The sequence below is a fragment of the Aspergillus tanneri genome (genome assembly GCF_003426965.1).
Source record: "Aspergillus tanneri strain NIH1004 chromosome Unknown AapTan_4_pilon_pilon_pilon, whole genome shotgun sequence".
Taxonomy (NCBI): domain Eukaryota; kingdom Fungi; phylum Ascomycota; class Eurotiomycetes; order Eurotiales; family Aspergillaceae; genus Aspergillus; species Aspergillus tanneri.
In genome coordinates this window covers 4,244,675-4,261,265 of record NW_022984631.1, presented here as the reverse complement: position 1 = coordinate 4,261,265, position 16,591 = coordinate 4,244,675, and the positions used below count along the sequence as shown (strand labels likewise).

Sequence of the window (16,591 nt, the reverse complement as noted above, 5' to 3'; positions counted from 1 at the left end):
TGAGGACTTTCGATCATTCCCTACGAAATCAAAATGCACCAGCGGATCATCATCAGCCACGTCGCCCGCCTCCTCCACTTGCCCGTCGAGAGCGTGGACCTGGGGTCCAGCTTCGTCAGCCTGGGCGGTCATTCTTTGCTCGCATTGGGATTGGCCTCTGCCTGCAGGCAAGATGGCATCGAACTGTCTATGGAGTCGATTCTTCTGAGCAACACCATGGCAGACCTCATCGCGTCTGGCGTTGTCATGGGGCCCATCAATATCAAGAAACATCCTGTCCAGACCCTGATGGGATCGAAGCCCCAGAGCGAGATGACACGTCAGACCACTGCTTTATCCTCGTTGACCGAGATGCAGCTTTCCTTCCTTCACAGCCACCAGGAAACCCCCGGAGCAAATACGATCAACTTCTACGAAACGTACCAGACGGCACACCTTCCGATCGTCAAAGCAGCTTGGCAGACTGTCATCCAGACGGAGCCAATATTCCGTATCTCCTTTGACTCGGATGACGTTTGTGAAGTCTCGTCCGGTCCCTTTCGTTGGAATGAGAGTGTGATGGACACCCAGGAAGCCTACGAAGCTGCCCTGGCTCAAGATGTCTATCCGGATACTATCCAATGCAGCTTCGACGTGGTGACTCTGCCGGCATCGGGCTTCAGCACCGTCATCTGGCGGGTGCACCACGCGTTTATCGACGGCATGTCCGGCCAGCTGGTCTATAGAAAGGTTCGGGATCTGATCATGGGCCGGTCCATCACCGCAGGCACGCCCTTCACGACCGTCGCGGAGCATTTGCGTCTGCTTCAAGACGAACGTCGTCAAATCCACCGACAGTTCTGGCGGAAGCAAAAAGAGGATCATCCCCAGCCAGCCGGTGAGCTGGTTTTCCCCCCCGTCCGAGATAAGATGCCTGCTGCTGGCATTGACAGTCTCAGCTTTGCCATCCCACTGGAGCAGATCTCCACCCGTGCTCGTCAAGTCGGTGTGTCCCTGGCGGCCTGGTACCATGCGGCGTGGGCGATGGTGCTCTCGCTCTATACCGACTGTGACTCGGTGGTCTGTGGCACCGTCCTGTCCGGTCGTAACCTGCCCATTCCCGGGGTGGACGACACTATTGGTCCCTTGATCAACGTCCTGCCCTTCCACGTGCGCATAGATCAACGTCTGTCAAGTGCAAAATTCCTGCGAGAAATCTTCTTGCACTCCGTCCAGCTGGCCACCGTCCAGTGCTCCGTGCCCGACGATGGCTACACACGGAACTTTACCTCGGCGCTGGCGATGGAGTTCGAGATAGAGGCCACCGACGACCACCCCGTGCGTCCCACCAGTCCGTCCTGGTTCCGCGTGGTGCCAGATATTCCTTTGTCTATATACACGACCTACTCGGGCACGCTACGTCTCTGCTATCGTCCCCAGCAGTTTGATCGTGAAGACATTCGGATGTTGGCCGCTCATTTCCGCCGTGCGATTCTGTTACTATTGCCGGCGGACCAGACCATGGAGGCGTGCATGAAAGCTTTGCTCACCGACGAGTGCAAGAACACCCTCATGAAATTTGGTAATTGCCAGACGGACTCGACCTCCCCATTCTCCATTCAGGAGGACCTCGTCACCCTCTTTGAACGCGCAGCCCGAGACACGCCGGACGGCATCGCCGTGGAGAAAGCCAGCAGACAACTGACCTACGCCGAATTGGATCGACTGGCAGCCGTTCTTGCATCTCGCTTGCAGCTCCAGCCAGGCGAGGTTGTCTGCGTCCTGGCGGACCGCTCCATCAACTGGGTTGTTGCCATCTACGGCATCCTCAAGGCCGGTGGCGTCTATTCCGCCCAGGATCCAGGATTGCCCGACCACATTCGCAACTCCAACTTCCAGACGGCGGGAGGCATCATGTATCTGACCCCTGCGACTTTCCAGAAGCACCTCAAGCCGGACACCTGCCAGCGGTGCCTCTCTGTTGAGGAACTGATCAGCGAGATCCCAAAGGACTTTGTCTTCCACCACCGCGACACTCCTCGCCCGCAAGACAACGCCTATCTGTGCTTCACCTCCGGGTCGACGGGCAAGCCCAAAGGAGTGATGTGTCACCATGCTGGTCTCGTCGCCTTTCAAAAGGACCCGGAAGTGAGACTCTTTGCGGCACCAGGACAACGCATCTCACAGCTCATGTCTCCTGCTTTCGACGGCAGTATCCACGAGATCTTCTCTGCTCTTTGCTATGGAGCCACGCTCATTCTCGCTGATGGTGTCGACACTTTTGCCCATCTGAAGAAGTCTAATGCCGCCATTCTCACGCCCTCAGTCGCTAAGATCCTTTCCCCGGAGCAGTTCCCGGAGCTGAGGACCGTCTATCTTGTGGGTGAGCCCGTGCCGCAGTATGTCAACGACGTCTGGTCAAATGCCACGACGCTGTACAACATGTATGGGCCGACGGAGGCCACCTGCGGTGCCACCATTCAGCGTCTGCGGCCCGGCCAGTCGGTCACCATCGGGGGCCCCAATCCCACCACCCGCATCTACATCCTGGGGCAGAACCAGCAGCTCCTGCCCCCAGGGGTCATTGGAGAGATCTACTGTGCCGGCGTGCAGGTTGCCAATGGATACATTGGGCGGCCGCAGTTGACCGCAGAACGCTTCCTGCCCGACACCATCACCAACCGTCCCGGGGAGAAGATGTATCGGACGGGCGATCGTGGATACTTCAATCGAGATGGACAGGTGGAATGCCTGGGCCGAAACGACCGCCAGATCAAGCTGCGCGGTTACCGAACCGACCTAAATGACCTGGAAATTCGCGTTGCCCAGGCAATCCCTGAGTGCACCGCCGTGGCCATCTGCCCCAAGGACGACTATCTAGTCGCCATCATCCAGCCGGAGACCCTGGATGTGGCAGAGGTCCGTCAACGCATGGCACAGGTTCTGCCTGTCCATGCCATGCCGCGACGCATCGTGGCCGTCGAGCAGTTTCCCATGACGTCCGCCAGCAAGCTGGACTACAAGGAGATTGCGAACCGATGCAGTACGGATTCTGCTTCGCCTGCCACTCGGAAGAAGTTGCTATCGAGTGAGACGGAAAAGGCATTGGCCGATCTGTGGAAAGACCTTCTCTCCCTCAGCTCGGATGCTGACAACGTTCTCACGCCCGAGTCCAACTTTGTCGCGCTGGGTGGCCACTCGGTGATGCAGCTGCGACTGGCAAGCAAGATCTCTCGCACCTTTGGCGTTAAGGTGCCCATCACCCGAATCATCCAGGCCGACAACCTGTCGGACCTGGCTCGCATGGTGGACAGTCTCGTGGCGGCTCAGATGCCCACCGCGCCGGGCAAGTCCATGATTAAACCCCTGGGCCGGAACAAGGTCTCCCCCATCGAACACGAATGGCTCGAGAAGTACCGGCTGCAACTGGGCACGTCTGCCTTCAACGTCACTTTCGCCTGCAAGATCGATGCGGCCAAGGTTGACAGCAACCATCTGATCGCCTCTTGGAATGCCGTGCTAGCCCGCCACGACATCTTCCGCAGTCGCTCGCATGTCGACCATCGCGGCCATGGGCCTCGTCGCACGTATGCCCGCTATTGCCCGCAGGTTCTGCGCGTCCAAGGCTTCAACCTGTGGCGCGAGGCGAACCGGCCCTTCCACCCCAACCGCCAGCACCCGATCCGCGTGATCGTGTCCAAGAGCATGATGCTGGTGTCAATGAGCCATTTGATCGCCGACCTTACGTCCCTGCAGGTGATTCTGGCCGAGGTGGCCCGGCTATATCGCGGCGATGGTCTCGGACCGGTCAAGCGCAGCTACCACGAGACAACACAATGGAGCGTATCCGCAACCACTACTGAGAAGGACTGGTGGGTGCACTACCTCGGGGGTACCGTCATCCATCGTGACTACAGTATCCCGAAGCTTACCCATCGGTCGACATACGCGGGCCAGACTCACATTGTCCGGATGACGCCGACCCTGGCCACTCGTGCTATCCAGTTCACCGAGACGAACCGGGTGACCCTGCATCAGTTGGCGTTGGGCTCGGTAGCCATGGCACTGCAGGTCAACAGGGATGACAGCGACATCGTTCTCGGGGGGCCGTATTTCAACCGCGGACAGGATGACCTAGAAACCGTCGGGCTATTCCTGGAGCCCATCCCCATCCGCATCCAGTACCCATCTCCTCGGGACCAGACGGCCGCCTCGACTCAGGCATTTGTGCGCGCCGTGCAGCGATCCAGCCAGTCGGCCATCGCCCATGCCATTCCCTGGAACCAGGTGCTGCAGGCAGTCGGCGCCTCTCGACCCGATTTCCCAAACCATCTCTTGCTCGATGTGATGGTCACTTTCCACGACGACCGCACTGCCCCCCGGTTGCCTGTAGACGGCCTTGATCCGTTGGTGACGTACACTAAAGGGTCCAAGTTTGCCCTGCTTGTGGAGTTCTGCGCCATTTCCGACCGCACCATCCTGATGCGCCTGGAGCACGACACCGAGTGTCTTCCGACGGAGAAGGTGCCGGCAGTGGAGAAACTGATCCTGGAGGCGCTGCGGCTGATCGTGGAGGGGGTGGCATATCCTGCGATCAAAGCACAGTTGAGGGCGATAGCAGCAACACCCGAGTCAAACGACCGGGCAGAACGGTACTTTGGCAAGAGATTATCTGAATTGAGGAGTGATTGTATCTAGACAAGTATATGTTTAACTTAAAATCGGTATTGGCGTTTAGAGTGACAGAATGCAACAATGTTTGGTAGGCTTCGCATCAGTTGAGATATATTTGTGCCGGAATGTGTTGACGAAATCGGTCGAAAACCTCAACGAGGGCAATCAATTTCATCCTCAACATCCTGACCCCTGCACGATCATTTCGACCATCTCTTAGATTTATAGGTGTGATTCTATATGAGCTTGAATATTCTCTATATTCGTTGTGATGTGTTCTCACCGCCCCTCCTCATCTGGAGGCACGGCTTATATAGCCACGTCACTATATTACTTCACATTATATCCCAATATGGACTAGCTTTATTCTGACACTATCCAGAAAGCGTCGAACCATAGAAATGGATGTTTGAATAGTTACACAAATACTAGCTTAGGAAGGAGCTCACTTCTACTAGACTCCTTGAGCCAAGAGAGCTCAGGATAGACACATAAATAAGGGTCAATTAGGCTTCTGGATAGCTCTTTTTAATCGATCAGTCAATTCACTTTCTAGTTGAATAGATCAAGGTCAAAAGCTCCATCCTTTTTCGCTCACAATGTGCAGTGCTGCCGATAAGGATGAGGTAGCCGATGGTGGAAAGCGAGGGTCTCGGGGTCGTCGACAAGACGTGTTAGGATCAAAGCCATCCCCGGCGTCATCATCATCACTAGACGACCTCGGGTTTTGCGAAGAATTACCGGCCGCAACGATGGCAGACTTTGACCTGGTCTTCACTTGGGATGCACGGTAGTATTCGTTCAGGCTCCGTGTCAAATGTTTAGAGTCAGAAGAGGGAAGGTCCTTCCAGATTTCGTCCAGAAGGTCGCCATATACCATAGCCCAGGTCTCCAAACTGCGTGCTGCCAGGTAGTATTACACCGTGGAAGGGTTGTCATAAAGCACACGAAGAAATATAAATGCTTTACTAGTTCACGCATCACCATACTCCAAACCTCCATGAATTATATATGAAAATACTTGGGAATCACTGCCGCCACAACACGCCGGCAGATATCTTCTGGCGATTCCCTTTTTGTAAGCGTAGTATTTCATCATGATCCATGTCGTGTAGTCCAGACTTAATATGGGCGAGAGAGACTCTGTGGAGTGCCTTGTACTCGATATCAAAGGCTGGAACCTTTCCCTCTGGGCCCTTATCATAAAACAGAACTGGTCTGCTCGAGGTCGAGAACTCCTTGGCTGTGTGGCTTTCTGACTTTCACTGGCGCCTGAGCCGAGAAGCAAACCCTACCCATCTTCGCGGCTAGGCGGCCGAGGGACGTGGTTGCCTCTAGACTAGGCTGCGAGTGCTCGTATCCGCCACTATGTTATCTCATTTACTAAGGTATTAGCGTGGTTTTCGAAGATAACATCTCCGTTCTGGTAAAAAAGGTTTGTCGAAGTCAGGGATCCGCGTATAGCTGCTTGACGACTAAAGTGACGCGTGACTTAACAGTCCGCCTGAAAGTAGTCCAAATCCAGCTCATATCTTACCATCCTCTCTCGTGCCTCTTTTCCATATTCCTTTAACGCCAGTAGTGGTGTAAAATGGCATTCGGTCACGAACTCGGTATTCATGTGGTCCTCCCATATTGAAATCTGTCCGTTTGGAAAGTTGGTCCACCCTCGAAACTTGGCCGCGTGGAGTTCACGATCGGCATTCTCAAGGTCGCCTTTGTGGACGAGTCTTTGTCTTTCTGGATGGCTAGACCAAGAGTGCACATGGCACGCGTCGAGAAATTCGGGAACTGTTGTTCCTTAAGTCTGGACTTCAGTTCTTCCTCAGCTTGTTCTCGGAGTTGCTGTTCCTCTCGGAGTCGCTGCTCTTCTTCTGGCACTCGTGGCTCTTCTCATAATGGTTGCTCTTCTGTGTGTGACCGTTCGGGTTGCTCTCCGAGGCGCTGCACAGTTCCTGTATCTCCTGGACGAACATTTTGGTTGTCGTTGGCTGAATGGCCATCACCAAACTGGTTATGACGGGGTATTTGTTTTGGGACAGTTGTCTGCCAGAAATCGCCTAACCCTAATGGGAGTAAATTAGGGGTTACAACTAATGATTTTACTTCGTCTGCTCGTCCGCCGTATCCAAGATCGCCTATGGAGAGCCATTTGGATATCTAAATGAGGAGGACGTCCACAGGTACCTGGCGCCTTTTAGACAAGCTGCAAGGTTACCATAATAACTATTGCCACCGACGTCCCTGCGCTCAGGTCCTATCATCTTTTATGATGGGATGCTTTTGCCAACGATCAAAGACGAGACTGGATTAGGAAAACGATGGTGTAAGGCATTCCTTTTCTTTTCTTTTCTTTTTTTTTTTTTTGAAGACAAGGCTACAAGCTAACTACTTCCCTAATAGAGTCGGCAACCGAATTGTTTCACGACGATCCCATTCTGGTATAGATAAGAGAGACATGCTGGGGGGGGGAGCGCAGCTTGACTAGATTGGAGGCCGAAATAGAAACTATGTCGACAATTAATATGGTAATATTGATTATTCAGCACCTTTCTCGGTTGAATATTGTTGACGATATCGGGTTCCAGCTGAGCGTGGTTCGACATCAGAACCGGAAAAATAGTCATCGTGGTCCAACTCCACCCACCTGTCTAAAAGTGATCTATGTAGTATACTTGGTATTGGTTTATAGTGGCCACTGTATTACTAAATGTTGAAAATATTGCGCTGGAAAAACCTCATCGTGGTTCGGGAGCGGTGGCAGAATTTTAGCGTATTTTTCGAACGACGCCCAGCTAACTTTGAACCACGCCGAGCTGTAAGATCTGATAACATCATCGGATCGTGTATATTTCCTATATTAGTTAGTTTGCATTCTTTATTTGTTTACCTCGTATTTATAAATGCGAGATGTTTTGGCAGTTTGGTTGAACCAGAAACCTAATTGAAAAATGAAGGATCGATACTTGCGAATACGCGTAATTTTATGGTTGATAAACTATTACTCTGGAGTACGTACAACATGTTGAAGATCTGGCGTATAGCTGGTGTATAGCTAGCGCCTTGGCAAGCATGCGGGGTTTTAACCCCTGAGACTTCCATATTCTACTGGGGTAATGGAACCTCTGCGCGGCGTATAGGCTAGCATCTTGGCAAGTGTGCCAGGTTGTCATCCCCTGAGACTTCGCTTTATTAATAACGATTCAGACAAGTCCTTTCTCGAGTTACTGTTTGTCTCTTTCTGAATACTGTATTTCCCTGAATCCACAATATAGAATATTCCTTTAAATATCAATCACTATTTTATCATCGTCCTCTCATTATGGTCAACAATGCGTCTTGGCTATTATCACTGCTCAGTATCCGAATATGTGCGGAATCTATTTTTAGCTACCTTAAGCGCAGTACACTTAAGAGCCTCCGACTGAGCTGCAAGACGATAAACGTCACTATCTTGCGAGAATCCCATTTATTTCAGAGAGCATATATATCTTCCAATTACTGTGATCTACAGGTGTTGTGGGACATGTCCATCCACCCTCAAATCTCCCACTGTGTGACAGTGTTAGTGTGGGATGTAACCACGAAGCCTGCTTTTGATCGACCATCCTTTAATCGTACTACCTATCAGCCAAAAGTTTTGGATAGAGTTGAGCGGATTATCGTGGCATATGATAAGATCAGCAAGGATGGTTTCGATTTCTCTATTTTGCTTCAAGTATTACCACGATTCCCTCGACTGAAGGGAGTTATATTTCACGATCTGATGGCCCCATGGGTGAAAGTGATTTACCAGAACGATTTGCATTTACAACCACAACCACTCTACTCGGGATTATACGAATCACCGGCGATGTGTCAATGGCGTGACCTGCACTTTAAGGGTATCAATAATCTCGATCAAATGCCTGTTGCTGAACTTTCCTGCCCCGGGGAATTACTGATGAGCCAGCTTCTAGTGTGGGCTCAAGACCGTCTAAATGGGACGGGTCAATTCCCAGCTTTTCTCTTTGAGCAGATGATGTACAAGACCTGGCGAGCGCCAGTTCTAATGATGATAGCCCTCCGTATTTTTGATAGAAAACTGCAGAGTTTCGATATCAACATATCTCCAACCGCGAGCTTTCCTCTCACTAGGGAGGAGGTCGGTCTGCGTTTCAATGGCCTTGATCTTCCACTTTTCTCACATTGGGATTATGGCCTAGAGTGGTTATGTGATATGTTCCAATCATTGCGCCACCTCTGTCTCTGTCTGGATAATGCTACTAGTCGGAATTGGCGTCGTTTTATTGCCAAACCACTTCAGGCTGTGCAGCGTATCGAAACCCTCGAGCTTTGGTTATCTAAAGCAGAACATTTTGCAGGCCTGGACTTGCCGATATATCCACACATCAAAACCTTGAAGTTGGGTAGGTTTTGGTTTAACAAGGGTGAAGTTGAGGAGAAACTTCTTCCATGGTGTTTCCAGACTGGACTACAAAATCTTCATCTAGTGAACTTTGAGTTCGTTGTCCCATTTCCGACAAGTGCAACAGACATTGTATTCTGGCTCCTTGAAAATGACATCAGCAGTTTGGAGCCAGAAAGTGAAACACCCAACGCCATGCAGGATACCACTGAGTCTGCAGATCCTGAGGCCTCAGTACACGGTGATAAGTCCAATCACCCCGCCGAGAGCGAGGATGTGATAGAGGATGAGGAAGAAAAGTGGTACAAATTTCTATTTGGGGATGCAGAAGAAAGATGGACCCAGTGGCCATTTGAAATGTTCGACTTCGACGATGACGAGTCTCCCCACGACCCAGAATTCTTGCCGTGTTGTCCGGAAATGTGGAATCGACACCTGGAGTCTCGAATTGTGGATTATTCTGCGGATGGATGGGAGAATGAGTTCGTGTCGCATTACTACAAAAACTACCATCACACGGAGGAGGCAGCGTATGATCATGACTATGATAATGACACACCCGATATTTGGGATGAACTGCCCATTCCGCCACATACTGCGGAGGAAGTGCGTAGGATGCGTTCTGTCCTGGGAGCATCAATTGAGTTCCACATCCACGGAAGCAGCTGGGGCTATGGAGACAGAATACTTTGCATGACAATTGATAAGTGGTCTTCACGGCATGAGTAATTAGTTATAACAGGTAAAGGTACCAATTTTATGTCACTGGGTAGGAGACAGCTCTGTGGTGTGGTTAATTTTATTTGTATTAGTTGACCGTAACAACCGGGAATTCGAAGAGCAGGATAGACTTTTTGAGTGTTTATTTCACATATACCCCTCACTATCCGGTTCCCCTAACAGTTTCACTCTATAACCGGATTCTAGACGTCACGTCAGCTGCAGCTGGCTTGATGCAACGGGCAATCATATTTATGCTCCAGATACGACTCCTCAGCCAGTTTAGGGGTTGAAAGACACCACTACGACAGAACCCGTAGGTGCACGCCTCCGATATACAATCGGAATCGTATTCAAAATAAGACCTTTATACCTCCAATTCTTCGGAGTTTCAGGGACACGACACAGATGTACGACATGGGGCAAGGAACGACGATCAGCAAGGTGATTGGCGGTAACAAAACATATTACAGAGCGATTGGATTTGGTGGTCAGGGGCGAGGTTGAATTTGTTAGAGTTCTACCATATTCAATATAATCACATAGCATCTCTTAGTCACCATCTAGATAGACAACTTTCCCATGCCCCTTAAATTTTTAAGAATTGTGCCTCCCGAACAGATTTTGTTGGAAGCTTGAAGGAGACTGGGATTCACGGGTACAGAGGCACTCGCGAACTAGGCTAACTGGGAGATAGTTCCAGCCTTAAGACCGGCATTAGAGAGGCATTGGAATGCATAAAAGCTAATCATGGATATTTTGTGGGGCAATTCCGCGGGACTGTGAAAGCTGGTGTTCCGCATTGTCCGCCAAGTACGGCGGCATTAGAAACCCCTTGGACGAGAGGAGTTTAACCAAAACCTGGGTCACTGTCAGGTAATTCTCAAATGTCCTGGCAAAGGCCCCAAACATTTACCAATTCTTCTGTTAGTCAATTTCCGGTGACTTCACCGCCGCCTACTCGGCTCTGAATTAATTAGAGCTTATCCGGAAGCAAAGGTGACCGTTACCGTCAAAGACGTGGAGGACTGGCATCGGTAGGTATTAGCGGAGGAGACATCAGAACATACCACTCACTGCACGGGCTGATGAGGCCTCCGTAGATCAGTGGTTTCTACGGTCCATTCCTTGCTCAACAACAGATTGTAGCTCTTCGTAGCGAGTGCGGGCCGACATAGCTCAAATATGGCAGGGTTCTTCGGTGATGACTACGGAAGAATAGACGCAGGCCAATCCATGAACACTTAGAGCCGGTCAACAAATTGTTACATGTATATGCCAGTGAAAATCAGCATTAGTCCATAACAGAGCTCGAAAAGGAGTGTAGACATTTCTTTAACTTCTTCTCGAGTGGTAGCAGGTGCTGTTACTTTTGTCGGGTATGAAGGGTGGATATTTCGGGTGGGATGGGTCATATATTTTCGAACTTAGAATGTGCAATGAAATATGTTAAGAATGTGATCGTTATTATGTTTTATGATTCTCGTTATCATACATAGACCTTATAGTGTCGATTCTCCTCCATTCATTCCCCGAAAGAGATACATTCAATGGAAGAGAGTTTCAGAAAATATCTCCTTTCTCCCTTTCAGAACATACACATCCCATACACCAACTGACGCAAACCAACATGTTGTTGAATAGGATCGCTTTCTTCTTGTTGGTGTTTTCTGCGCTTGCTGCAAGAGACCTTGCGCAGTCTATCTCGCCTGGATAGATTGACGAATGTCACCACGAAGCAATCCCTACACAACCACAGTGGAGGGGTTCTATTCAGTATTGGCATAAAAAATTGGCTCCAGAAACTACCAACTGAAAGACTCTTCAACCAGCGTCAGTTTCACAGAAAGATCACTCCTCATCAGACCTGCCACAATGACTCGGACTTCATCCGCCATGCTCGAAGGCCCGCATACAACTACGGTAAGCTCGGGGCCCGTACACTTGGCGACCTCTTCTTCAAGAATAAGGGAAATGTGCATGCGTTGCTCATGGAAAATCACAGCATTCAGTTGTTTGAATTGGTCCTCGCCTAGAGAGCCAACCATGGAATTGACCAGTGATTTGCTCCGTACTGCCCAGAACAACTTGTGCCATCCACTGTGTTTGAGCAGGATGGGCGTGACAGCGGTAACGCCGACTCCACCGGCGATAGCGATGATGTTCGCTGCTTGTGTGGTCTCTTTGCCCGGAATTGAGACCGCGTGGTATGTGGACTCAACGAGGACCGGCAACCGTGATCTTCTCCGGAGATGTCGAGTAAGCCCTGATTGTGTTCGAATGTAGATGAGCAGTCCCGGGCGAGAGTACATGCTTTCTACCATCGACGCAGAGAATTTCCCTGAGCTTGAGTCATCTTCGGCAAGAGCAACGCCGACTTGGGCATTATCATCCTTTTCTATGGGCGATGGTGACAAAGAGTCTGCCGGAGATTCCGCCTTGCTGCTCTTACATCTGATATCAGTCATGACTGAGAATGGATGATTTTCCCAGAGGCGCCACGTCAGGGTTGGGAAGTAAAGGTACACATGGCCGTGGGCTACAATGCCCGGGATCTCAACTTTGATATACTCCTCGTCAACGGCAGACACTTCTGCAGTGAGTACGCCGTGTCTCGCCATTCGCAGGATGCGGAACACACGCTCGAAGGCCCAGATGCCGAGTGCTATGTAAATCCAATTTTCGTAGCCCCATTGGTGAGCGTATCGGTAGAAGATGTGTAGGTAGCAGCCAACAAGAGAGAGAAGAGAGAGGAAAATATGCCACCCCAAAAAGAGTTCATAGCACCTTTTGCGAACCTGTAGTGCTGAGGCCGGTAACAGGATCGCCATAGCCAGTGTCGCGATGATACCCCAGTACCAATATGGGCGTTTACTTTCGCTTGAATGTTTGCCTTGAGCGGTATATATCTGCAAGTAGATGGCGGAGTGCAGGCATGCTTCGATAACACAGATCGCTGCAACCCATCGGTGTAGGAGGAGGAATGTGGAGTGTGACCAGTTGGTCAGCCAGAGCAAAACATTGTTGCGGCCCGAATAGAGAAGCAGCAGTCCTATGTTTGCAAAGCTAAGTACTCCAGCGCGATTACTAACGTAGGTGACAATTTCCCGCGGTTTTGAATCATACCAAGCATTCGGGTGCGCAGACTCAAAACCCACTGCACAGAGAATGATATTGATGATAATAAGGTAGGCGATGAACAGTGCTTGACCCCGTGTAGGCATGATGAATGTGTTGAAGAAGGGTACATTGTGGCGGTTGCCAATAAGAGGAGGCAGGATGAAGTACGACTGGAACTTTGCTTTCCATTTTGTTGGAAATGGAATAAACCGGGCGAGCGAGAGGGCAATGGGATACCTGCACCGGTAAGGAGGAGAACCAGTCTGCATTTTGTATTAGAACGTTCAGTTGTCGGTAGAGGCGCGGGACCTACCCATATGTCTGATGCGATCTTTCAACCCGGGCAAAAACACTCAGAGTACCATATTCGAGCGCGTAAGTCTCTTCAGGCACAAGAGATGCCGATTTCAGAATTTCCGTAGAGTTCACAGTTGTGTTCGGCGTGAACCTTATGCTCCAGAGTGCCTGCTGGTAGGACTCCTTGGGCAGCGGTTGATTCGCCTCGCTGCCAACGACGTTCATCTCCCAGAATTTCTGCAGCGTAGAGTTGGTCTCTGTGGGACAATGGGAGTACATGCAGTATGCCAGGGTTTGTAAGAATGCGTCGTTTTCCGCGTAGCAATCCGCATCCGGGGATTCCTCGACCGTCCAAGTCATGCCCATGTCAACGACACCCATTCCTTCCATGTTCATGTGGTCATTTGCGCTCATTGAGCAGTTCAGAGGGTTCGTAATTGATGACCGGCAGGCATGTGCGCAAGGTGGTTGGTACATAGAGATCCCATATCCTATCAGTCCATGGCCTGGCCGCCCCATTGCCATCTCTGAGGCAACCCCGCGAGCGAGGCCCAGCAGCAGGCAACCTGCAACGGTATGGTGGCTTCGGAGCTGCATGGTGAATAGGAAACCTCCTTGCTCTGTATAAGTTTCCGTCCTGGACAATCATTCCGAATTTTAAACAGTGCGAGGAAGGGCCTGCAAATTATATATTTATTCATTATATAATTGTTTCTCGAATTGAGCAGATTTCTAAACGCTTGGACTTGGCAGCCACAACACCACCCATTTCTTTCGCCGAAACCGCGAGCCACGCTTCTTATAAGGAGAATTTCCAGAGGAGCTGCTCCAATCATGACTTTGACTTTGTCATGTACCAAGCTCGACAATGGACCAGAATAGCTCAGAAGTTTGCCGTATCAGAGCCAAGAAGTGATCTGAGGCAGCGAAAAAGAGGGAAATTGAGCAGAATTTCTTCCCGAGGTGGGTCCACAAATTTGCTCAAACTCACAACTTTCGTTTCATCAGAAGCATAGGCGACTAATGTTAAGATGTGGGATTTGGACTGGACCTTGCACGGCCGTCAGACAAGAATATAAAAAGTAAACATCCAGCGAAGTGAGGATATAACTAATTTATACTGCGAAAGAACTCTAACAATCAAAAATAGACAAGTCGTAACCAATGGCTGGAACGCTCTCCAAGTACCTCAAATTCGTGGACTTAACTGCATTAAATATTCCCTATTGACATTGAGCAGCCACCATAAATTGTTCTCGGGACTCTGAAAGAAGAATAAAATGGCGAACATGCAACGTCAAAACAATGCCATCAATCTGATTGTTTATCAGGAAATCGCCAGCCCCGTTCATTGGTACCTACGCCACCAGATGACCCATATCTAAGACTATTCATATGAATTCATTGTAGAGATAATATTACGACCGGATGATCGCCATGAATAGGGATTTCGACCAGCATCCCGTTCTGATCTCGCCCAGGCTAAGCCCTCCGCCTTAACGAACTCTAGCTTCCTGTCTAAGAGGATCGCAGACAGGATTTTGGCGTTGCTACTACTATTACCGCCACTCAGCACAATCATGCAACTCGTGACAATGGCAAGAATGCCGTGAAGGGCTCGTCTGCGCATGTCCAGGTTAAGATGAGCGATGGGTCAGCGAGAAATACAGCTGAGTATGTACAATGAATCGTAAAAAATACGAAAGCAGAATAAGTAGATAGAAGGTAGATAGAATAAAAGAAAGAATAAAAAATAGATTTGCGTATAAGAATATAATAATAATTAAAACGAATAAAAAAGACAGGTTAAAATAACATACGGAGAGGAACAGAATATTCTGAAACTGAATTAAAGTGATAAAATACAGATACAGTAGAAGACAAAACTAAGAATATACAAAACTATGCAACAGTGTAGTTATAGGGAGGTGTAAAAGCGACAGAAAGCGGGAAGCTGGCAGACACCCCTATATTGCCTGTATTATCTTAGTAGTGCCTCTCGGCGGAGAGTAAACGTCCTGTTAGACTCCTGTCATACGTGTCTAGTGGATAAAAATTGTTTGGCTCTGTAGAGTATCTACCGTCTTATGCAGGTTCTTTGGGTTTTTTCACCAGTACCTCTGGTGGTACTAGTCATTGTTGGACCCGGTTAGTTGCTATTTCGTTTGATGCAGGACAAGTTTCGGTCTTTGATGATCATGGTAGTGTGAGTATAATGGATAGCGTCAAGTTCTGATGTTGTACGTGCAGTGGATAAATGATTATGTTTGTGCTTAATATATGAAAGTGGCTCGGGGTGAAAGTTAACTCAAACAAGATATAAGAAAGTGGAGAGTAGATTGCTACCGCTGTTAAGATATCAAAAACCTATCTCCGAAACAATTCCCATGCCCTGCCTACAAGTAACAGAATGCACATTTCGTTGTCCATCAGCTCTAGTAGGAAACAATTGCCAAAGGCAAATCCCATCATCCGAGCAATATCCCTCGGTCAAGATTAATAAATTTCCATAACTCAAGGCCACTTCCCAGGTCCCAAGCAAACATTTCCCAAGCAAGTATCAGAATGGCAGCAATTCGCGTCGCTCGAGCACCAACCCCGGCAGCGTGAATCTCTTTTCTGCAACCCCATCCCATCGGAGAGAGAGACACCTTCGCCCCCAACCTTGTTATCCTCCCCATCAACAAGGGGCGCATAGGCCCGGATCTCACGAGCGTGGTGCCTGCGCGAATCGCCAGGCCCCAAGCAAACCCCTACCGAGCAGGCACCAGACTTGGAACAGTCCTCATCGGAGCTGCCGGCGCTACGGCACTTGGACCAGTTCGTACCTCCTTCGACCAGAGTATCCGGCATAATGGCAGTGATCGATTCAGGCTTCAGCTCGTCGGGTTGGGTGACGGCTGAAATTGACTGTGTTAGTTAATCGGGCGAGAATAGGTGGTTATTTGCACATGGATTTGGATAGAATAAAGGAAGCGAAGAAAGCACTCACCTCTGACTTTGGAGACAAAGCTCTCACCTCCATTGGAGGTAACCTTGGTGGAAGTTGCCAAGGCAGCCAACATGAAGAGAGCGAGGTTGTAAACCTTCATTTTGGATAAGGAGCTGTCCAACTAAAGGAAGAAAGAAACTTTGAGAAAGTAGCTGGAACGAAAGGGTGTGCAGTCATTTGGAAGAAGAGAAAAGATATGAGGCCAAGGACTACGGGGAAGTTCGTGGCTTTTATAGACGGGAGGAATGATATTGTGTGGTTATTGCAAGTGAATTTTAGTCTACTATGACCTGGAACAAATCATAAAATGTATCTATTTACCAATACTTGTGAAGAAGTGGATTATAACAAGAGATCAACCTACTTATTTCTCTCCATAACCCATGAGAATGAATGATCAA

The 16,591-nt window shown here is 49.6% G+C and overlaps 5 protein-coding genes across 5 annotated transcripts; 2 read left to right on the top strand and 3 right to left on the bottom strand.

Moving 5' to 3' along the window:
* Positions 1-33: 33 nt before the first annotated feature.
* On the top strand, positions 34-5,447 carry ATNIH1004_006579 (Nonribosomal peptide synthetases (NRPS); the record flags this gene model as incomplete). The annotated part of the gene is made up of 2 exons (XM_033571206.1): positions 34-4,631; positions 5,261-5,447. 2 exons carry the CDS (start codon positions 34-36, stop codon positions 5,445-5,447), a joined length of 4,785 nt encoding a protein of 1,594 aa, XP_033427238.1.
* An 823-nt stretch (positions 5,448-6,270) lies between these two features.
* ATNIH1004_006578 (uncharacterized protein) lies at positions 6,271-6,629 on the bottom strand (the record flags this gene model as incomplete). The annotated part of the gene is made up of 2 exons (XM_033571205.1): positions 6,271-6,527; positions 6,575-6,629. The coding sequence occupies 2 exons, from the start codon at positions 6,627-6,629 to the stop codon at positions 6,271-6,273; spliced, it is 312 nt and encodes a 103-aa protein (XP_033427237.1).
* A 1,550-nt stretch (positions 6,630-8,179) lies between these two features.
* ATNIH1004_006577 (uncharacterized protein) lies at positions 8,180-9,790 on the top strand (the record flags this gene model as incomplete). Its single annotated transcript, XM_033571204.1, has 1 exon — positions 8,180-9,790. The coding sequence occupies one exon, from the start codon at positions 8,180-8,182 to the stop codon at positions 9,788-9,790; it is 1,611 nt and encodes a 536-aa protein (XP_033427236.1).
* A 1,796-nt stretch (positions 9,791-11,586) lies between these two features.
* On the bottom strand, positions 11,587-13,612 carry ATNIH1004_006576 (putative ferric-chelate reductase (Fre2); the record flags this gene model as incomplete). Its single annotated transcript, XM_033571203.1, has 2 exons — positions 11,587-13,138; positions 13,215-13,612. The coding sequence occupies 2 exons, from the start codon at positions 13,610-13,612 to the stop codon at positions 11,587-11,589; spliced, it is 1,950 nt and encodes a 649-aa protein (XP_033427235.1).
* Positions 13,613-15,627: 2,015 nt separating this feature from the next.
* ATNIH1004_006575 (uncharacterized protein) lies at positions 15,628-16,290 on the bottom strand (the record flags this gene model as incomplete). The annotated part of the gene is made up of 3 exons (XM_033571202.1): positions 15,628-15,633; positions 15,863-16,098; positions 16,191-16,290. The coding sequence occupies 3 exons, from the start codon at positions 16,288-16,290 to the stop codon at positions 15,628-15,630; spliced, it is 342 nt and encodes a 113-aa protein (XP_033427234.1).
* Positions 16,291-16,591: the final 301 nt, after the last annotated feature.